At 48.7% G+C, this 22,689-nt stretch overlaps 1 protein-coding gene across 1 annotated transcript in view; it reads left to right on the forward strand.

Annotated features, from left to right (window-relative positions):
• Positions 1 to 312: 312 nt before the first annotated feature.
• Positions 313 to 22,689, forward strand: part of PATZ1 (POZ/BTB and AT hook containing zinc finger 1) — a 29,817-nt gene continuing 7,440 nt past the window's right edge. The window contains 7 exon segments of the mRNA XM_033136117.1: positions 313 to 340; positions 1,487 to 1,687; positions 2,216 to 2,533; positions 2,565 to 3,020; positions 3,023 to 3,608; positions 9,972 to 10,035; positions 20,186 to 20,357. Coding sequence (XP_032992008.1) covers positions 313 to 340; positions 1,487 to 1,687; positions 2,216 to 2,533; positions 2,565 to 3,020; positions 3,023 to 3,608; positions 9,972 to 10,035; positions 20,186 to 20,357 — 1,825 coding nt within the window.

Here is a 22,689-nt window from a genome sequence, read left to right on the forward strand (position 1 = left end):
ACAGGGCGATTTGAGGAGCTACTCCAGAGACCTGGGGACATGGATGGCTGAAGGTATTTTATGGAGACTTCAAGGACATGTTAGGATACTCCGTGTGGGTTGGCAGGTTTGCTGCTCATTTGCATGTCAATTCCCACAGTGGCATTTCTTTTTTCTGGCTAAAGGGAAAGTTTTGCATGTGTTTAGGCACCTGCCTGAATGGGAGAAAACACAAAGGACAGAGTGATAAAACCCAGTGCCTGAATTAAGGAATGCCCATTGTGGGATCAAAAGGATTCACTGAATGCTTTTTCCATTTGTAAGTTTGGGGTGATGGAAGAGGGCTCGGATCTGGAAACTGGTGAGACTCAGTTGCCCACTCCCCTCTCCAGCCAGGCTAAACATTTAGACAATTTCAGTGGGAATGTAATTTGTGATAATGTAATTATTTTCTATAAAACGTTAAAAAGAGCGGGATAGGAATCGCAAGTGGAGGGAAATCATCAAGCAGCTTCAGGCCAGGCGATGGGGTTGTTGGCCCATCAGTGTTCTCTGCGGCTGCCGAGTGAGCGGCCTGGGCGCGCCCCGCCGTGGCCCATCAAGCGCTCCAGGTGCGTTACGACCCCGAGGGGGGCCCAAATGGGCGCCCAAGTCCTCCCTCCCCAGCCCCGCGGTGCACTGATAGGTGGGACGCAGTAGCGAAGAAGGAGAACCAACGCCTGGGTCCGTCGGGGGTTAAAGCCCCGCGCCTCAGGGGAGCGCCCCGTGCGCCCCCCACACCTCGCCAAGGCCCAGGCCCGGCTCTGAGGCGGCCCTGTAGGGATCATCTTCATCAGCGCACAGAGAAAGAGACAAGGAGGGGTGGCTGGGTGTGGGGGCTTTAACAGGAATAGAGGGCGGGGGGTTGAATTGCACCATCTGCATTGAGCAACTGGGGGAGGAGTTCAGGCTGCAAACCGCCCCCCACCCAGTTGTTCCAGCCTAGATCCATTAGACCGGGTGGGGTGGTGGTTCAACTCTCATCCAGGCAAGCCCGTCCTTGCTCAGCCTGGGGCGGGGGCCCTTGCCGCTGCTGGCTCGGCATTGGCGGATCAGTGCTGGCGAGGGGGGAGGGCGGCTGCAATTGCAGCAGCAGCCCCCAGCCCCCGCGGCCAGGAAGGGGGGGTTGGGTGGTGGCGTGGGGTGGGGGGCCGGCCTGCTGCCTCTGGCTGCTCTTGCATTGGCGGATGCGGGGAGGGAGGGGGGCAGGAAGCGAGGGAGGGGGGAAGAGCTTCAGTGGCTGCAGAGAGGGGGGAGAAAAGACGAGCGGGCGCGGGGGGGTCCCTTTATACATCGGGAGGGGGGCCGCCAACGCCGAAGAAGAACCAGCAAAGTTTGCAGCGCGCCCCACAATCCGAGGCCCCAGCCGGCTCAGCAGCCCCCTGCCGGAGCGCTTTTTTTTTCCTTTTTGCAGCGCGGGGGGGACCTCGGGACTGCCGGCCCCCCCCTTCTTTCCCTCCCCCCCCAGGGGTGAAAGTGCAAGAGGAAGTACAGCCGCTGCCATCTTTCCTCCGCTCCAAACACACACACACACCGAGGGAGGGGACGGGCGGGCGGACGGAGCGTGCCGGCAGCCCCCGAAAACTTCCCACCGACGGAGGCCAAGAGAAAAAGACCGCTTCCTCGTCGTCCAGCACCACCGGCAGCATCAACAGCAGCTTCCTCGGCGGTCTCGCTCCCGCTGCAGCGCCTCGTGGCGGCCGCGAAGCAACTCGCCCGGGGGGGAGAGGCGAAAAGGGGCTTCCTGCCTGCCTGTCCGCCCGCCGCGGCTGCTTCTGCTCCTGCGGCCTCTGGGCGCTCTCTCTCTCCCCCCCGCCGTCGGCCTTTTGTTCTTCCTGCCTTCGCTTTCCCTTCCAATCTTGCAATTGTATTTGGGATTTGCATTGCAACAACCCCCGCACGGAGCCGCCTTCATCTCCATCTCCTCCTCCTCCGGTTCCTGGGCGCGCTCGCGCACACACGGCGCCGTCGGGGCCCGGGGATTTTCTGTAAGGCGCGAGGCGGAGCGCGTGCGCCATTCTGGTTCCCCCCTCCCTTTTCTTTTTGCATTCCGCCCATCCTCTCCCTCCTCCTCCCCCGCTTGACGGGCGCGCGCACCAGCCCCCTCGACGGGAGCGCGTGAACGCAACAGCCGAGGAACGAGAGGACGCGCTCCCCCTGCCGGCCGTTCCTGCTGCTGCCGGCGCAGGAAGGTAAGGCGAGCCTCCAAGCAGCAGCCCCGATGGAGCGGGTGAACGAGGCGGCCGCAGCAGCTGCCGCCGCCGCCGCCGCTGCAGCCGCCGCCAGTGGCAACGCGTGCGGCCCTCCCCACCGGGCTGCTACACGTATCAGGTGAGCCGGCACAGCGCCGACCTTCTGCACAACCTGAACCAGCAGCGCAAGAACGGCGGGCGCTTCTGCGACGTGCTTCTCCGCGTCGGCGACGAGAGCTTCCCCGCGCACCGCGCCGTCCTGGCTGCCTGCAGCGAGTACTTCGAGTCGGTCTTCAGCGCGCAGGGACTGAGTGGAGGCGTTGAGGGCTCTGGAGGTACAGGAGCCGCCGGCGCCGGACGGGGGCGCAGCTGAGGCGACCGGCGCTGGAGGGGGCGGTCCCGGGGGCGGGGGCGGCCCCGGCGGGGTGGCCCGGGAGCTGGAGATGCACACCATCAGCTCCAAGGTCTTCGGAGACATCCTGGACTTTGCCTACACCTCGCGTATTGTGGTGCGCCTAGAGAGCTTCCCGGAGCTCATGACAGCCGCCAAGTTCCTTCTCATGCGCTCTGTCATCGATATCTGCCAGGAGGTTATCAAGCAGTCCAACGTCCAGATTCTGGTCCCGCCGGCCAGCCGCCCAGACATCATGCTGTTCCGTCCTGGCGCAGGCACCTCCGACCTGGGCTTTCCCCTTGACATGACCAACGGCACTGGGCTGGCCCCCAATGGCAATGGGATCGCCGGCATGCCCGAGGATGAAGCTACCCGGGCTGCCCTCTCCGCCGCAGCCCAGTCTTCCTTGCCCGTCTTGCAGGGGTGGACCGTCTTCCCATGGTGGCCGGGCCTCTCTCGCCACCCCTCCTGGCTTCGCCCTTCCAAAACGTTGGCACCGGCGCCCCCTCTCTGAGCAGCAAGCGGGGTCGGGGGCGTCCCCGCAAGGCCAACCTGCTGGATTCCATGATGTTCAGTGCCCCGGGGGGTCTGAGGGACGCTGGCATCCTGCCCTGTGGCCTGTGCGGGAAAGTCTTCACAGATGCCAACCGCCTCCGCCAGCACGAAGCCCAGCATGGCGTCACCAGCTTGCAGCTGGGCTACATCGACCTCCCACCCCCCAGGCTGGGCGAGAATGGGATCCCCGGGCTGGATGACACTGCCGCCCCCCGCAAGCGGAGCCGGACAAGGAAGCAGGTGGCTTGCGAGATCTGCGGGAAGATCTTCCGGGACGTTTACCACCTGAATCGGCACAAGCTCTCACATTCTGGCGAGAAGCCCTACTCGTGCCCTGTGTGCGGGCTGCGGTTCAAGAGGAAGGACCGGATGTCCTATCACGTCCGGTCCCACGATGGGTCGGTGGGGAAGCCTTACATTTGCCAGAGCTGCGGAAAAGGTTTCTCTAGGTAAGAGGAGGGTGCCCCTGGGGTTGTGGGTTTGGAATTTAAAAAAGACTTTCCAGGCGTTGGCGGCCGGTGTAACAGTTAGCTGACACCCACAAAGATCTGGGCAGAAACTAGAATGTTGCAGGTCACAGGTCCATCAGCAGATGTCCTCCTGCAGATGTCCGGATTGTATACTAACCTGAGCATCATGCTGATGGGAGCTTCAGTCTGAAACATCTGGAGGGCACCCTGCTGTGGGGTGCAGTTCCAGGCGGAACTTTGTGTGGAGTGGAGGCTAAAGGTAAGAGCCACCACTGCACAGGTGTGCCCATGTTCTGCAGTAAACTGGGTGGGTGTTGGAAGGACAGAACACCTGCTGGGGAGATGCAGAGAGCCCCAGGTATATTGTTCACCGTGTGCTTGGGAGGGCTGTCTCCTCCACATTTTTGTAGTGGCAAAAGATCGCCTATGCTGGCTGCCACATAAGATACAAATCAGCACCATCCATTTAAAGCATATTGAGCACATATTTTGAGCACATGACTTTAGTGAATCCGGGGAACTGCAGTTTACCCCTCACAGAGCTACATTTTCCAGCACCCTCAACAAACTGCAGTTCCCAGGATTCTTCAGGGGTCATGTGCTTCAAACGTACATAGAATGTGCTTTCAGGGAATAGTGTGGAACTTCTCAAAGTGACTTAAAAGCATGCACATGTTGATACAGAAGTAAATCCTGCAAGGCTCAGCAGGACTGAATTTGCTTAGCTTAGTGTGCACAGGGATGCAGCCTTACTAAGAAGTAATTCAGTAGGGCTTACTTCTGAGTAATTAGAGCCTGGCTCTCAAAGGTTCTCTGTATGAGAGCAACCTGAACTTCAAATTCTCCACCTTCGTGTCCTGAGCATTTTCTGATACTCACATTGGTGGAGTTTGGACGGCTTACTTGAGAGAGAAATAGAACCCTGTTCTGAATTACAGGGCATGGATGTAAGTATTATTGAGTGTGCTTGCAGAAAGCTTCTGGTATCAGATAAGTACATGTATGTTGATCTGCAGGTCTCTGTAATTCAGGAAATCACGTTTGTTTAAAGAGGTTGTGGCAACTTGTTGAAACTAAAGACTGGTGGAATCCTTCACAAAAATCGCTATTGTGGTGATGGAGAATGGATGGGGAGAATCAATTTGTACTTAGAGAAATATGATGGCTCCGCTCTTAATTTCCCCTTTTGGGTAGGAGCGTCACAAAATAGCCCAGGAGTTGCACCTACTTCAATATTCCTCTGGTTTTTGCATAAGATCCTGCTTGGTTCGCACTCCTAAAAATACCACTGACCAAGGCAGCCTTCATCAGCCTGGTGGGCTGTAGATATTTCTGGCCTACGACTCGCATCAGCCACTGCAAACACACTGCCATCTGGCTGGGGTGCTTGGGGCTGATGGGAGCTGTAGACCGAAACATCTGGAGAGTACATCTGGAGTGTAAAGCAAGAGGTTGTGTGTCCCCCACCAAACTGGACTGACACTTAAAAAAAATCAAAACCCATAACTTTTTTTTAATGATATTTAAGGTTCAGAGATTATTATTATATCTGATTTATTAATCGCTTTCTAAACTTATCATCACAAGGCGATCTGCATTTAAGATAATTAAAAACAGTTAAAAACACAGAACAGCAAAAAACAGAAAAGACTAAACCCTAACACAAAAAGAGACCCTCCTGGGTTGTCCTGTTCCCACAAGTGGCCGGCCACATCCTTCTGGGAAGCTCACAAGCAGTTCCCAAGTACAACAGCCGCTTATCCCATTTCTGATTCCCAGCAACTGGCATTCAGAGGCATGCAGAAGTAATAGAATCCCAGGATTGTAGAGTTGGAAGTGACCCTGAGGATCTATTCCAACCCTTTCAATACGGAAATATGTAGTTGTCCCATACAGGCTGTGCTTTCCCCCCCAGGGGTACTCAAGGGTACGGAGCCAGTGTGGTGTAGTGGTTAAGAGCGGTAGACCCGTAATCTGGTGTACCGGGTTCGTGTCTCCGCTCCTCCACATGCAGCTGCTGGGTGACCTTGGGCTAGTCACACTTCTTTGAAGTCTCTCAGCCCCACTCACCTCACAGAGGGTTGTGGGGGAGGAAGGGAAAGGAGAATGTGAGCCGCTTTGAGACTCTTTCGGATGCGAGTCGTAGCCCAGAAATATCTACAGCGCACCAGGCTGATGAAGGTTGCCTTGGTCAGTGGTATTTACACCTATTTTTCTACCAAAAAAAGCCCCCACTGCACAGGGATCACACCTGCAACCTTGGCATTATTAGCACCACGCTGTAACTTAAAGGAGCATTTTCCGTTGGGTGGATTTAAAAGTAAAGATTGATCTATGCCTTAACCACTTGGGGCACAAAATGTTGACGGGCGTTTTGCTGAATCAGTCAGGTGTACACACTGATTCGGGCTGCAGCTCTCAACCTGCTTACTTCCATTGAACCCAGTGAAGTTTCCTGGTGACCAAGTAAACATAGGATTGCACTGTGTGAGTTTCTGTGAAACAAATCTCAGTAAGTTCAGGGGAACCGATTAACATTGTACACAGGTTGTACATTGACATAAACATTATTATTATTATTAACCAAAGGTTCTTGGGATCATACCCAGGCTGGAAGTAAATTCATTTGATACAAATGGAAGTTACTTTCGAGTAAATATGGTTAAGATTGGGGTGTTATATCCCTGCAAGTAATAATAATACTTGTACGAAAGCAAGTACATTAAACAACCAGGGTATTTAAAGCCTTTGAACACCTATCTTTATTTAGAGGTAAGATTTTACTGGGGTTGTTTATGTTTGAAACTTATTTGTGAAAGCATGTAATACTTTTAGGCAGGAGGCAAATGAAACACTTAATTTCCTCTTTGTTTGTGAGGAAATTTAGTAACAGAAATTTGACAGCAACTGCATTATGGACAGTTACAGGTGGGTAGCCGTGTTGGTCTGCCACAGTCAAAACAAAATAAAAAAAAAATTCTTTCCAGTAGCACCTTAGAGACCAACTAAGTTTGTTCTTGGTATGAGCTTTCGTGTGCATGCATACCAAGATTGCATTATGGACAGTTTGTCTTTCTAAAAAAAAGCCCACACTCCTGGTTTTCAGAAATGTTGACTGCTTCAGATTATGGTAACTTAAGAAAGGAGGATTTTCAGTTTTTTAGATTGCCTTCTGTAGGTGTGCCTTTTTACAGCACCTTGATATGCAGATGTTTAGCAGACAATCATACTTCTCTTTGTTGTGCAAAGTGCTACCTGTTGATTTCAAAACATCAACATGTTTGTTTTTTCCCCCTTAGTTGTATGAAAAGAGAAATGGGACTAGATGCAGTTTGCAGGAATTATAAACAACCACTTAAAGACTTTCCTGATGATTCATAAAGTGTCCCCCTCTGTTTTAATTACACACCATTTTAGAAGAGGTGTTGCCTTCCTCTCCCCCACTCGCCCAAAAATTGATTCTCTGCCATTTGAAGGAGAGGCTTCGGGAAGGAGGTTATTAGCACGCGGCCCCCCCCCCCAAAAAAAGAAAAAACGCAAGGCATTGCAAAAGGGCAATTCTTAGCAGAATGCAAGGAAGGCTGCAATTCTGCAGATTCCCTTGGCAGGGAAGTTAAATAAAATAAGGGGAACTTGCTTCTGAATAAGGGGGCAGGGTAAGATTTTTGCACATGCAAAAGTCCCTTTGGGTTCAGTGGGGCTTATTGCCCTGTAAGGGGATATAGAATGGCAGCCTCAAACTTGTACAATGAATGGACTAAAATTTCTTGACTCTGAGGAAAGCTTGTCTTTTCATTGCTGTCCTGTTCTTTGCATACTTGCCCAGAAGCATCATTCCCCCCCCCCCGGTCAAAATAGTGTGGCTGTTTTTTGCCTAAGCTTTCCCTGGCCTGCAAGCTTGGGCCCTGTCATCCCCGAATTTCAGTTTTAATAATGCTGTTTTTATGTTGTATGATCTGGTTTTATTATCGTTTATAATATTGTATCTAAGTTGTGCTTTTGTGTACCTCTTAAGGATTTTTCAACGTTAAGCAGTTTAGAAATGTTTTTTAGAAGTACTGTAATATATACTTAGCAAAAGTAATAAATGAATAGCTGTGGTTCCTGCATTGCAGGAGCTTGGTCTAGATGAGCTTTTGAGTCCCTTCCACCTTTGCAGTTCTGTGATTCTATGAAATAAGTCACCAAACCGGCTTTCGGTGGGACTTGCTCCCAGGTATGGGTTCGCTAAAGGTTTTAAAAGTCTGTTTCAACATTCACAGTGGCTCTTAAAATGCAGGGCTGGGTTTTTTTTGGGGGGGGGGAAGCTGGAGGAGCCTTTGATCACAGGGGTGCATTTCAGGCCCAAACCAGACCCTCCAGTTGGGCTACTTCAGCTCACCTGCCTTTCCCCATCAGGTTGAGCAGCTTAACTGGGGACCCTATCTGCTGGCTTTCCTGGAGGGTGATTTCTGCTGAGCTGCATGTAATTGGCTGAGGACAGAAAAGCCGTTGTGAGAAGACAAGAGAGGGGGAGATAATCTCATTCCAAGCAGCTTTTGGTCTCAGACAATGCTGAGCTTTCTTCCCACCAGGAAAAACCAGCAGCATTTGGGGATCTACTTTGGTGACGCTAGGAAAACAGACCAGACGTTATCACCAATCCTGTTTTCAGTTGCACTTTTGTGTGTGTGTGTGTGTGTGTGTGTCAAAGTGCTACAGAACAGCCTCCCTTAATGCTTTCCAGATGTTTTGGACTACAACTGCATACAGGCTGGGGCTGGTGGGGTTGTGGACCCAAACACTGGTAGGGCCCCAGGTTTTAGGGAGAAGGCTGCTGTATCATGGAGGTTGAGTTCCGCTCTGCCTTGGGATTGTCTCCAAGCAGTGTTAGAAACTCAAATATAAAAGGTAGGTGCCAAATGGCTCCTTAAAGCAAAACGGAATGACTCGTTGCCATTTGTTTTTCAAATAATGGCCTGGCTGATTGTTTCTCAGTTAAACATCTGGCTACCTCAGATGACAACCTTGAGCTAGGTTAAGAACTTAAAGAACAAAAGTCATTTGATCCAGAGACACAGTCCACATATGTATTGGCCTATTCCGAACTCTTTTTCTTAATGGCGACTACTCCTGCTCAGGCTGCACAGAAAAAGCATTTTGGTTCCTGACATTCATTCCATTTGTACAGATAAAATATAACTGATAGAATTCTACAGGATGTGGTATTAGCGTGTGAGAAAACAGTCCAGATTCAGTGATCCCCAGGCAAGCAGCTCTTGATGCTGGAGATTAGGGCTCTGTTATAAATTGATATATCGTCTGATATTGGGTTTTACATCAGATCGTGATAACCGGTTTTTTAAAAAATGCGACTTTGCCATTTATCACACGTTGTGTGTAGTGTTCAAAAATCACAATATTGGGACAGGAAGCCATGCTTCTTCCAGTGTGTGCAGCCCCAAGTATAGCTACAAATCACTACTCAAACAGAGCTGTGAGAACCAGTTAGCTCTGTCTCCCCAGCCATCCAAACAGCAAGCAGGACTTCTTCCCTCAAGGCTCTTGCTTAAAGGCGCCAGGCTGGTAGTTGGCTTAGAGTAAGCCTGCAGTTCAGACTTCTGGAGCCCTTTCCCCCCATAAAACATAAACTGGGGTTAGTTTAAAAAAAAAAACCAGACAGACAGCTCCCTTTGACATTTGACCCTCTTCTGTCATTCCCCCTCCATCTGCGTGTGTGTACTGCTTGTGGGTGTGTGAGTGGTCTACGTGTGTCTCCCTCCCTGCTCCCATTGGTGGTATTTTTGGTGAGCAGCAAAAAGCACTGGGTTTTAAAAATAAAAATTAACTCAGCCAACATTTCACACTTTGTTTTCTGTAAGCAGCCAGCCCCTTCTTAAAACTGCACTGCTTGTGCATTCGGGGAAAAATGTGCAGTTACCATATTTTTCCATGTATAAGACTAGGTTTCCCCCCCCCCTAAAAAATAATGTCAAAAATTAGGGGCGTCTTATACAAGGGGCCATTTCCCCCCATTTTCTTAAATCTGAGTCCCCCAAAATAGGGGGCGTCCCTATACATGGGGTCGTCTTATAGACTGAAAAATACAGTAATTCTTACTGTTCTGAATTTGATTGTGTTATTATTATCTTCCTTATTGGGTCATGTGAACCGCTATTCTGAAAAAAATGCTTTGTTTTTATAGATTAGGGGGTGCTGGCGATGACTTTAAAGAACCAAGGGGAGATGGTGGACCGAAAATGTTTGGGAACCACCAAACTAGGAAACCTCTGTTGTGCTTGGTTACAATAGATGCTGCAGACCTAACTCCAGCTTATCTCTCTTTTTGTCCCCTTTCTCAAGGCCTGACCATCTGAACGGGCACATCAAACAAGTGCACACGTCAGAGAGACCTCACAAATGTCAGGTAGGAACTACTGGATGGAGGAGGGTCTCTGATGATGGGGAGGAAGCCTCTGAAGAAGGTGGTGGAGATGCAAGCCTTCTTCTGTACACCCGGAATTTACCGTGCTCCTTGTAAACTTGTTCTAGAGACACTCCGCTCCTCCCCACCCTCTTCCCAATGTCATCTGCTTCTCTTCCCCTCCCTCGTATGGTTTCTCCTCTCCCTGCCCCTCCACTCTCATCCCTACTTTTGTAGTGATTGTCTCTGCTCAGCTCGCCCTAGGCGGTCAACCTTTTCTCTCTTCGTCCTGCCTGCCCGTCAACAGGTGGGCTCTCAAGGTCCCTCCAGTTAGCTGCTGAACACATTTTTTGTGGGTTCCTCCCCCCACCTTTGAACATCGCACTGAGCAAAATTGGAAGCTCCCCCCACCCTCTTTTTTCCCCTAGCAAGGAGACACACAGAGCATTGCTGAAATTCAACTGTGACACTGCTTTGGGGAAGGTGGGGGGCTGTTTTTTCCCTCCTTCCTTTCCCAGTTAACGTAACTGTTTCTGCTTGGATCTGAAGAACAATAAACACCCCTGGACTTGCTGCAGGGAGGAGGCAGGCTCCTTGCAGGGAGGGGGTGACTCCAAAGTCCAGCTAAGGCTTAAGACACAATGGGCGTTCAAGGTGGGCATTGTTTCTGCTAACTGCTCTACCTGTGACCTGATGGAGCTGGGCTGCTCCAATGGCCTCTGCCACCCTTCTCCTTTCTGAGTGGTAAAAAGATGATCACATACGAAACAGGCATGTTTGTTTGCTTGCTTGCATGAACGTCAAGAGAAAAGCCAACCTCAAAGCAGTTTACAAAACAATAAAACTATCAGTTAAAAGAACTCTTTAGAACATCCAAAAGCTAAAACCGGCAATTAAGCTCAAACGGATTAAAACATACATCAATGTTCTGTTTCTGGATGGCCCTTGCCTGAACAAAAACGTTTTTAGCAGGCGCAGGAGAGAGCACAGCAAGGGCACCTGCCTGGTGTCAATAGGCAGGGAGTTCCAAAGTGTGTAAGCACACACACAAAAATGATTTCTCACAGATGCAGGATGTATGTGGCACCTGTAATGGTGATGGTTTCATTGATAGAAACGGATAGTCAAGTGGATGTATGAGATAAGGCAATCTTGCAGGTAAACCTGTCCCAAGTTGTCGAGGGCTTTAAATACTAACAGTAACGCCTTGAATTTGGCCCGGTAGCAAATTGTACAGCAAGTGCAGATCTCTGAGTCCAGGTGGTATATGCTGACATGGCCTCACTCCTGTCAACAATTGCGCTGCAGCATTCAGCACTAACTGCAGCTTCCGAATCGAGCGCAAGGGGAGCCCCGCATAGAGCACATTGCAGTAATCCAGTGTTGAAGTAGCCAGCGCATGAACTACTGTGGCGAAGTATTGATACCACGGCTTTTACTCTTTTCTGTTGGGGGCGTGGGATGTGATCTTTAATGCCGTGGCATGTTTTGCTGTGAGTTCCTTACCTAAACTTAATATATTTTAAATAACCATCTGTGAGGATTCTGCTGAAGCAGATGTCACCAGGTGTGTCGGGGGGATGCAGATGCGAGGGTTGAGCACAGCAGCAGCTACAATGCAAATTTTGGGAATGAGAGGGAGAGAGAGGCACCCAGAGCTCCTTGCAGAGGGTTCTGTAGTGTGGTCCGGTACAGTCAGTAGTAAGGTGAAGAAAATTTATGGCTTCCTGCAGAATAGTGGGGTAGGAGAGCTGAAAATAATGCCAATATATTTCACATCTGGCAACCATTGCGCCCCTTTGGTTTCAGATGGTACATGGATAAGGTAAAGGGACCCCTGACCATTAGGTCCAGTCGTGTCTGACTCTGGGGTTGCGGCGCTCATCTCGCGTTACTGGCTGAGGGAGCCGGCGTACAGCTTCCGGGTCATGTGGCCAGCATGACAAAGCCGCTTCTGCCGAACCAGAGCAGCGCATGGAAACGCCGTTTACCTTCCTGCTGGAGCAGTACCTATTTATCTACTTACACTTTGACGTGCTTTCGAACTGCTAGGTTGGCAGGAGCTGGGACTGAGCAACGGGAGCTCACCCCATTGCGGGGATTCGAACTGCCAACCTTCTGATCAGCAAGCCCAAGAGGCTCAGTGGTTTAAAAACCCGGTACAGAAATTTTCATGGCCCTCTAGTGGCTATGGTGACTCATTTACCAGAAGTAATTTATTTAGCGTTAACGCTATATAAATTTAAAAGGAACTCACAGCAAAACATGTCACAGGCTTTTTAGACTCATCTACCCATGTGGAGGTGGCTCCAGTACTTTGGCCACCTCATGAGAAGAGAAGACTCCCTAGAAAAGACCCTGATGTTGGGAAAGATGGAGGGCACAAGGGGAAGGGGACGGCAGAGGATGAGATGGTTGGACAGTGTTCTTGAAGCGACTAGCATGGGTTTGGCCAAACTGCGGGAGGCAGTGAAAGATAGGCGTGCCTGGCGTGCTCTGGTCCATGGGGTCACGAAGAGTCGGACACGACTGAACAACAACACCCATGTGCTATCTGAAACCAAAGGGGTGCATTGGTTGCCAGATGTGATTCCCCTCCCGCCGCCAGCTCTCCTACCCCACCAGAAGGTCCCAGGTTCAATCCCTGAAGGCAGGTGGCAATGTCCTCTACCTGAAAGCTGGGAGAGCCACCTTCCGCCGGTCAGTATCGTGAACGATGAGTTAGGTGGACCAAGTGTCTGACTTGGTTTGTTTTTAAAAGGAAGGGCTTTCCAATAAATGGTTCCAAGATCAGTCCCTGGCACAGGGTTGGAAGTGCCATCTGCCTGAAACCCTGGAGAGCGACCTTCAGTCAGTGTAGACCAGTGGTTCCCAAGATTTTTTTGGCCATGCCCCACCTAAGCATCTCTGAAATCCTGATGCCCTCCCCCTGTTCCTTATAATTCTTATTATTCAAAAGTGAACTCCTATTCACGTGGAAGAAGCCTAAAATGCTATTAACTGTTAATAACTCATTCTCAAATTGCCCCTCTTAAAAAAATTGCCCCCCTGTGGGGCGTGTGCCCCACGTTGGGAACCACGGGTGTAGACAATGCTGAGCCACATGGACTGGTAATCTGATTCGATATAAGACACAGCTGTGTGTCTTCCTATGCAAGGTTTGCAGACTTGCTAAAGATTTTCCCTTTGTCAAAGTCTGGGCAAAGACACCTGATTTCACCTGGCGCCCCCCTCATCCCTATCCACTGGCTAGCTCTACAATTTGCACCCTACAGTATGGGGAATAAACTGGGTCAACTTTGTAATCCCTTTCCTCCCCACTGTTTTTATTAAAGTCGGTCCCCCCCAAAAAAGGTCTTCGAACTTAAATATATGTTGCACAACACCCCCTCCCCCCCAAAAAACCCTGCAGAAGTTGTGAAGATCTTAGCACCTCAAACATGTAAGATCTTGAAGACAATTGAGCAATTTAACCCCAATTAGATTTAAGGGGCTTAAAATAATCTGTGGCAACCACCACCACCCAACCTGGCGTCTTCCAGATGTTTTGGAGCCCAAAAACATTTGGAGAGCACCCAGTTTGGGAAGATGATCCATAGCTATATGTTGGTTGGCATGAGAAAAATATAACTTTTTTCAGTTCAGCTGGGAATAAATGATACTTAGCAAGGCATCCTGAAGATCCCATTAAGGGTGTTGTATTTTTTTAATACATCTTTTTATATTTGGGTGCATCAGTCTGTATTTATATGACCTGCAAATTTTAATATCATAATTAGCGGTTCTCCTTAGGCTTCAGTCCTGAAGCTTCTCAAGAGCAGATGAAGCATTAAGGTGTGTTGCAAATCGCCAGTAAATTCAAGTTTGCATACTAAAGGTTGACAACTTACTTAACCAGCCTCTGCTGCTGTGCCTTTTAACAGGGGTTTAACATGCAGACATTATAAAGTGGCTGTGTTCCTCTCCATGCTGTGAAAACCTTGCCCTGCTGATTTCTTCAGATGAAACGGGTAACTGTTAAAGGCAGAAGAATTGGGCAGTTTTTTTCTGGTCAGTTGGCAACTGCATGGGTGCCAACTGACGGTAACCAGCACAGCGCTTATTCTCTTTCAAGATTGCCTTCCATTTCTGAACTGAACCCATCGGATTTCTCAAAAGCATGCATTGTACCAGTGCTGTGCAAAACAGAGATTCTTCTCTCACCATATTTTTAGGTTAAGTTATGTTTTATATATTTATATATTTATATTTTCCCACCTCCTAACTAAGAGTTAAGTATCTTAATGCAAAATAATTCATATGGCTGTTGGTTTTTCCTACCCAACACCTTTATTTTGCTGCATTCGAGTTTTGGTCTGAGATAAATTGATTTCACATTGATTGATTTCCTAAAATATATTTTCACTGTATTTGGCTACCCAGATAGAGCTTTATTAAATGCACGCTGTCTTTTGCACATGTGTCTTGAAGAAACAAAGTACAGACAGCTGGGTTTAGCACCCTCCAGTGTCCACTCAAGGCAAGTGCATGTCCCTTTTGTGGAAAATATAAATCCCCAACAGTTATAATTACAGAGAAATATAACTATGGCAAAGGCAACTTTCCCTACAGTTGTGCCTGCCTTTTTAAGGGGAAAGTGCTAAATGGAATTAGTGTCACTTGTTGTACAAGCATCCATCACCCAGGGCAAGAGTCATATCTCGCCCCACATATGCAGCAGGACAACCAAACAGTCAAGTCACCTGACATCATTATAATATGCCAGATGATCGACAGGTGGGCTGTCTTGCCCACCTCTCAAATTCGGTTGTGCAGAGGTTCTCAAGCCCTTGGGAACTGCGGCGCAGGGGGCTTTGCTGCTTCAGTAACATTGAAACTCCTATTCAGTTTGCAATGAAACACCTATTCAGATTGCAATGAAACTAGTGTAAAAATTATGTCTCCACCACCACCAGTTTAGCCATGGTTTCAGTGGAAATCTCTTGAATCAGTGTGGCTTCCGCCAGCAAAGGAACAACCAGGAGCTCACTTTAAGCTCCCGGTTCTTCCTTTGTAGCCACGCCAGGATTTGCCCCACAGCTGACGTCATATATGATAATTGGGTGTGGTTTTGGAGAAACAGCCTTTTGAGCCCAATGGAGAGGCCTGGTAGGCCAGAGCTAACCCACAGGCTGGAGATTCCCGGCCCCAGGACTGGGGTGCCATGTTTTGGGTAGGCTGCCACAGAAAGGTTCATTAAGTGAGCCATCATTTAACGATCATCGCTTTGGAGCCCACTTAGTTTCTCATGAACACAGGCTCTACAATCCACCGTCCCATTTCCAGCAGCGAGGTCAAATATTTTCCTTATCTAATTTTAACTTGGAGCTGGTTCAGGGTCTGGAAGGGGCAGTCTTTGCGAAGGGAACACCCACCAGGAACTTGATCTCGCTGCTCTTAGTGTTGGCACCAGGTGGGACTCAGCAGGCCAGTTCACCTGGTCACCTTAAGAGCGAGGTTGGGCAGAAAGGAAAAGTGCATCAGATGAGGGTTTTTTCATCGGAGGAGGGGGGGGGAAATCCAAGGGGTTAATGGGTGTCATCTTCCACTCCACCCCCCGTCAGTGCCTGGATCTTTTAAAACCTGGAATGCTACTGATTCTGCTGCAGCCAGTATTACAGTTACTCTGCCTTCACTGCCACGTGTGCGACCCCAGATCAACCAAGATAATGAAGAATGAAGATCATGGGTGGGGGAGCTCTGCTATGCACACTGTGGCTGCCCCCCCCCCAATGCAACTGTTCTTGGCAGGATTCAGACTTATGGCAAGAATTGTCTCATGCAGAAGTGTGATTTGCATGAACTGGCACCTCAGTGTGGGCGCTCTTCACAATTTGTGCAGCCCATACTGGTGCCTTCTGGATGTTTTGTTCTCTGACTCCCATCGTTCCCAACCAGCACGGCCATATTGACTGTTCCAGAACGGCAGGGGCGGTTGGGAGTTGTAGCCCAAAATGTCCGTGTTGGGCTGGAGCTGATGGAACTGGTAATCCAGAACTTCTAGAGGGCACCAGGTTGGCAAAGGCAGGTATAGAAGTTCGCAGTATCGATTGGAGCGTAGAAGAAGAAATTAACTTGCTTTCATTATTTTAATTGTGGGGCCATCTCCGGGGTAATTCCCTTTTTACCTGCCACGTTTAAGTTAGCCTCTGGCCATCTTCGGCGTTAGGAGACAAAACCTGATTCTCAAGCAAGCTAGACTTGTATTCCCTGAAAAATAAAAGTTAAAAATCAGCATTCAGAAACCTCGTGCTTTTCCCAAATGATTTCATTGCAGAATGAGTTTCTTCCTTATCTAATCTCTCTTACTTCCTGCCTATTAGCAGGAAATTGCCAGCCTCCATGGAATAAGCTCAGAGACATCTACATCCCTAGAGCAGTTGAAACTTCAAGAGGTATTTCTTAAACACTGTTTATTTTTTTTAAACTTCTCTATTTTTAGTATATTTATCTGCCTTTGCAATGCTTGACAGGAAAGCACTGGAGTTTTCCTTTTGTTAATTATTATTAATATTAACAGCGCTCTCTGATAACCTTATGTTGTATTTTTAAAGACATTAACCTCTTAAAATTTGAAATGTTTAGTTTCCTTCAAAGCTGATTGTATTGTCTCTTGTTTTCTTTTTCTTTTTAGTTCTGATTTTAGGCTTTCTGGACTCTTTCTGTATTTCTCTCGTTCTCTTTGAAAGAATGATTTTTTTGCCAGTCTGCTCATAACTTAACTGTGATTGAGAAGGGCCTCCATAATGCCTGGCTTGAAAAGAAATAAGTAAATTAAACGCAGCAACAAATAACTTGATGCCTGTTGTTCTTTCCAGTGAGCTGCGTGGCCTACTGGTGACAAAGTAGACTCAGCCTCTTGGGACTTTCTGCTGCACAAGCTCTGCCATGGAGCTTATGCAGGAGAACTTCCCAGCGGGTTGTTCTGAAGTTCACTCCTTTGGCGTCCTTTCCATGAGTAAGGCTTGCTGTGTTTCTCTGTTTTCCGCTTCGTAGTTCCGAATGTGCCTTTTACTTAGTCATTTTGAAATTATACCTGAACACTTGTCCCAACAGCCCAAAGATTTATATATTTTAGTCTGCATCATAGGAACTCCTGTCGGTTTCCCACAGGTAAATCACTTCCCAGGTTGTGTTGGGGAACGACAATGGATTTCTTTCCTCTCGTCCATTGGTTATGCAAAATGCACTTTAAAAACGGCAGTGGGTATCGCTTGTGTCGGAACCCTTTCTAAAGTCTCTGTGCCCAAACAGTTTATTTTTTTGCTAAATGGAAGCTGCCCCTGTTTTGCTCAGCGCAATGTCCAAGTGGTTATACTTTGAATTTTTATATCTGTTTCTGACTTAACAGCTTTTTGTAATGTCAGAGTCATTTCTTAGTGGAATCTATTCATGGGACAAACCACAAATAATTTTGTGTTTTTTATTGCGGTGCTCTGGTCTGGATCCTGCAGGAGGAGGCAGAACTTTCCACTTTTAGTGCCTTGCGTATTCACCAAGGGACCTGACCTAAGGTCTCTTAAGACTAAGAGAAAACAGCGATCTATCTTCATTTCTTTCCTTTAAACAAAAAACAAAAAACAGAACTTGCTTCAGGCTATTTATGCAATGACGTCTCCGTTAACGCCATTGTGCATCATTTAGGGGCCGGCTTCAGTAACTGTAACACTGATAAGGGAAGGGCCATAGCTCATTGGGAAAGCATATTCACTTTGCAAGCAGAGAGTCCCAGCTGCAATTTCCCCAGTGGCATCTCCACATAGGACTGGAAAGATTCCTTGCCTGAATCCATGGTACCAATCTTAGTGTGAACAGTACCAAGCTGGATGGACCAAGGAGCAACTTACGCTCCTGGTCATCTTCAGAACTCTAGAATTCTAAGGAGAGCAGGGAATCCCTGGTGGATGTTCCTGTTGTGGAACTTCTTAGCCTTTTCTCCCTCTGCCCAGAAGAGACGTGTTTGGGCATCACAAAGGCAGCCCTAGTCTAGGATCCAACATGGGTGTTGGGTGCCATCACACGGGCACTGGAGGGATCAGGACGTTTAATAGGGAGGGGCATAGCTGTCAACTTTTCCCTTTTTAAAAAAAGGGAAATTCCCTTATTCTGGATAGGATTCCTTGCAAGAAAAGGGAAAAGTTGACAGCTATGGGGAGGGGTTGACCTCCATGCTGAGCAGGGCCTTTCACTTGTAGGGGTTCAAATTGTGCCCCGTAACCTTTTCTGCTTCTAAAACTCCAGTGAGAGTCAGGCTTGCATGTATTCAGAACTGATATGCCTAAATTATGCAAATGAAGCCTAAATTATGCAAATGAAGCCATTTCCGATTGATATTGCATAGTCTGGTCTATCACTTTAGCGAATTTCCCCCATTTTTTTTAATTCTGCTGCTGCTTATACTATAGGGAAACACCGGAGGCCCGCCCTCCACCCTGCACACATACGCTTGCCTTAGAGCCATGAGGGCTAGTAACATGGCTCTTTTATTTATTTCTGTGGAAAGTGAGATTAGCAGGAAGCTTAACTCTGCGCACACAATGGCCTCTCCTGCGGTGGCTTTCCTGCACTCCCTCTGAATCGTAGCCCTGGCGGCTTCTCTAGAACGACCTCTCGCCTTCCCTTGCCTCTCCTCCTGCTCTTAGTTTTCTCCTGCTACTTGTGGCTGTCATCTTCCCTCTTTATTCCTTCTGCCTTCCCACCCCTACCTTGCCTTGTGTGTGATTTTTCCCTATGCCCAGGAGTTTTGCCTTTCTCCATCTGGCCCAGGGGCACTTTCTGCTTGGCTTCTCTCCCTCCTCCACCACCTTCCCTTTCCTGCCTGCTCCCATCTTCATTCGTCTTTCCTTACCTCATTGCTGCTGTTTGAGGACCTCTCCTCCTGTCCTTCCCATCTTCTCCCTCTTACTTAGATCATGATCGTCCTGGTAGAACCATCTAGCACTTCATTGTGGGGAGAATATAGTGTTTGTGAAGAGATAGTGAAAGAGTGCTAACTTGGGGAGACCCAAAAGAGGAGCCCTGGCTTCTAGAACAGCCTTTGGCAATGTGGTGCCCTCCGAATGGTTTAGACTACAGCTCCCATCAGTCCCCAACCAGGCAGCCATATTTGACTACAGCTCCCATCAGCCCCCAGCCAACATCCCTGTATGATGCCGCAGCTGATGGGATTTGTAGTCCAAAGCATCTTGAGAAGGTTGGAGAAGGCAGTCTTAGAAAGTCATAAGCAACGCGTTGCATTTATCCTCTTCAAAGTGCTGCAGTCTAATGGAGTCTCCGGGGAACTTTGGAGGCTGTGTCTTTGTAGCGTCTGTGATTTAAACTGCTCCCTCTGAATAATGGATGTGCTCAGGTGCCCATTCTAATCATGGGTACTGAGTTTTTAAAAATTTACTTATTGGACACTTATTTACAGGCCAGTTTTCTATTTTAAATGTTCCAAGTGGCTTACAGAAAATTAAAAAGAACAGTGAGCGGCAAAGAAGGCCATGAATAATTAAGATCTCTAAAGAAATCCTAATGGCAGGGGAGATCAATAAAACAACTTAAATTTAATTTAAGCACTCCGGGCTGTCACCCTTCTGGTCAGGAGCTCTGCAGTTGCTCCAGCGCATACACGGAGCTCATCTGCCCAATTCTGCTTCTCTGTTCATTCTATAGAGGGGAGCCCTTTGTAGGATGTGGAAAAGCCCTTCCGGATACCACAGCACTCGTGTGTTGACCTGAGGTCCTGTGTTTGCAAGAAGCTGATGGGTTAGAGCAGCCTCGGCCAAGCCAGGGCCCTCCAGATGTTTTGGACAACAACACCCATCAGCTCCAGCTGAAGCTGATCGGACTTGTAGTCCAAAAACAACTCCCCACCAAGCTGGGGTGTGCCCTAAAACGGCATCTGCTTGCTTGCTTCTTGAGCTGGGGTGCACTTGGCAAAGCAGGGCTTGACTCCTCAAACGTTTCTGCCATCATAAATGAAGGTGCTGGAAGCCTGCTTGTTGATTTCGGTGCCCCTCTTGAAATCAATAGCCTCACGTCACCGTAGCGTTAACCTTAGTAGCGACGTGTGTCTGCCTGCATATGCGTGTGTTTGTGGGTTTAATGTGGCCTTTGCTGCTCTCCACAGACCTGCAACGCCTCTTTTGCCACCCGGGACCGGCTGCGCTCGCACCTGGCGTGCCACGAAGACAAAGTCCCATGCCAGGTCTGCGGGAAGTACCTGCGGGCAGCATACATGGCCGACCACCTGAAGAAGCACAGCGAAGGACCAAGCAACTTCTGTACCATCTGCAACAGAGGTAATGAGCGCAACTTCTTGCAAATATGAGAATCCACAGGGCGAGAGGAGGGGAACTAGGGCAAGAGGCTTCTCCAAGAAGAGAAGGAACGGCAGGTTTTTTGCAGCTGGCATCAGCAAAGGGTGAACCGCTTGGCTCTTGAGTCCCACTAACATCCATAGCTGGCTGGCCACATGAGCCCGAGTGGGACTATCACGGGTCTCTTGCCTCAAATCTCACACCCACTCAGCCACATCCCCTTGGCTAGCCTGGAGGGCCAGGTGGTGTAATGGTTGGACTGGGAGACAAGGGTTCACATCCCCACTCAGCCATGTGACGATCACTTGGGGGCCAGTCACTGCCTCTCAGCCTAACCGACCTCACAGGGCTGTTGTGGGGATTAAATGAGGAAAGGGAGAGCCGTTTTACACCATCTTTTATGCCTTTGGAGTAAAAATGTGGGATGTAAAAGCATTAAATGAATAACACGTCTCTGCCAACCATCAAATTCAGGGGGATCAAATCACGAGGGGCGTAGAAATTTCTTGGAGCAGCCCAGACTATCGGCTAGTCTCCCACACCCCTGATTCCTTTCACTGAGTAAAAACAACACTTGGAAGTACCTGTGGAGGTCAGAGCCAATTCACCTCAGTAGTTGAATGATGTTTTTCCATCTTCAGATTAGGAGATTTCCAGAAAGAGAGCAGGACGGTCCAGGTTATCAGAAATGTGGGGTCCGAAAAGCGAATGAAGTATCTTGGGATAGGGAGGCGAGAAGGGGCGAATTCCCGCCCAGTGCTAAATACCCACAAGACCCCAAAAGCAAACCAGTAGCTTCTCATCAGAACTTGGCAGGGGCACCTCAGCCCCTTCCCAGGTCCCATTTTCCAGCATTTTAAAACGGGTAGGTGCCTGATCCTTCACACTCTCCCACTTGTGAGTGTGTGTGCTTTGTAAGGGTTGTTCACACATTATTCTGTACCTGGGTACAGATGGCCTGTATTTGGGTTCAGCTGCTCATGAGACACGATTCTACAGGTTTTCATTTTAAAAGACAACACTTAAAAAGGGGGTGTTTTGCTCAGGTGGGGACTGTCCTTGCAGCCTCTCTACATGGCCTTGGGATCATAGAATTGCAGAGTTGAAAGAGACCTCCCAAGGGTCATCTAGTCCAACCTCCTGTCTTGATTGTGGGTGGCTTGTTCCCGTCAGATATGAGCAGCCTCATACCCAGAGCTCCTCTGGAAGTCTATAAGAAACAAAAAACAACAACCCCAAAAAACCAATGAGTTTTGAAAGGTTCACTCCGCTATCTAGATTTGGAATGGTGCCCAATTGTATCTAACAGACAGAATCCAGCTGCTTCATCTAAGGAGCCATCATGCAAAATTTAGTTAAAATTCTTGCAGTTGGTTAAAATCGGTAGTTAAAATCAGCTGAGTTTTGAAAGACTCAGTCTGCCATCTTGATTTTAAAATGCTACCAATTACTGGAGGGAGCGCGTAGTAGCCTTTGTGGCAAGTCACCGTTGATAGCCTTTTCCTCCACGAATTTTGAATACCATCTATAGCCGTCGCATAAAAATGGAAGTGCGTCTCCACAGATAAACACATAAAACCATACAGTAAAACCATATTAAAAAAACACTTAAAAACATACATAAATTAATGATTGTGGAAGAGTGTTTTCTTAATGGTCTGCATAGGCCTGGCAGAATAGAAAAGTTCTCGGCAAGTAGGCACAGAAGGCGCCTGCTGAATCTCTGGTGGCAGGGAGTTCCACAGGACTGGGCCGATGACTGTTGGCAATGATGCTGCTGTTGTCAAATGAGCCTCACCAACTCGGGGAACAGCCGATGATGCTCCTGCAGGTGATCTCGGAGACTGAGCTGGGATTTAAGGACTCAGGCAATCCCTAAGTGTTCAGGGCTTTGTAAATTAATATACCAGGACCTTAAACCTGGCTCAGAAGATGATGGGCGGTCAGTGGTGCTGTTTAAACAGTGGTGTCACATGTTCTCGACCAGAAGCTCCTGACAGCATTCTGCCCCCCCCCCTATTCTGCACCAGCTGGATCTTGAGAACCAGGCCCAAGGGCAGCCCCACATAGAGCACATTATAGCAATCCAGCCTTATGGCTCCAGTCCATGAAACTTCTGGGGAGGTTGTCCAGGAATGTGCAGAGTGCCACCCCACCCCCCATCTGCTGATGACACCCCTGATTTGGGGAGAGGGGTTCAGCCTGTAGTGTATGGGGTGGCTTGCATTGTCTTAAATATGTTTTTAGCTCTGTTGGATACTTGTGGTTTTGGGAGGTTAATGGGGAAGGTAAGGCCTAAATATTTTTTTGACAA

Source organism: Lacerta agilis, chromosome 17, assembly GCF_009819535.1.
Source record: "Lacerta agilis isolate rLacAgi1 chromosome 17, rLacAgi1.pri, whole genome shotgun sequence".
In the NCBI taxonomy this organism is placed as follows: Eukaryota; Metazoa; Chordata; class Lepidosauria; order Squamata; family Lacertidae; genus Lacerta; species Lacerta agilis.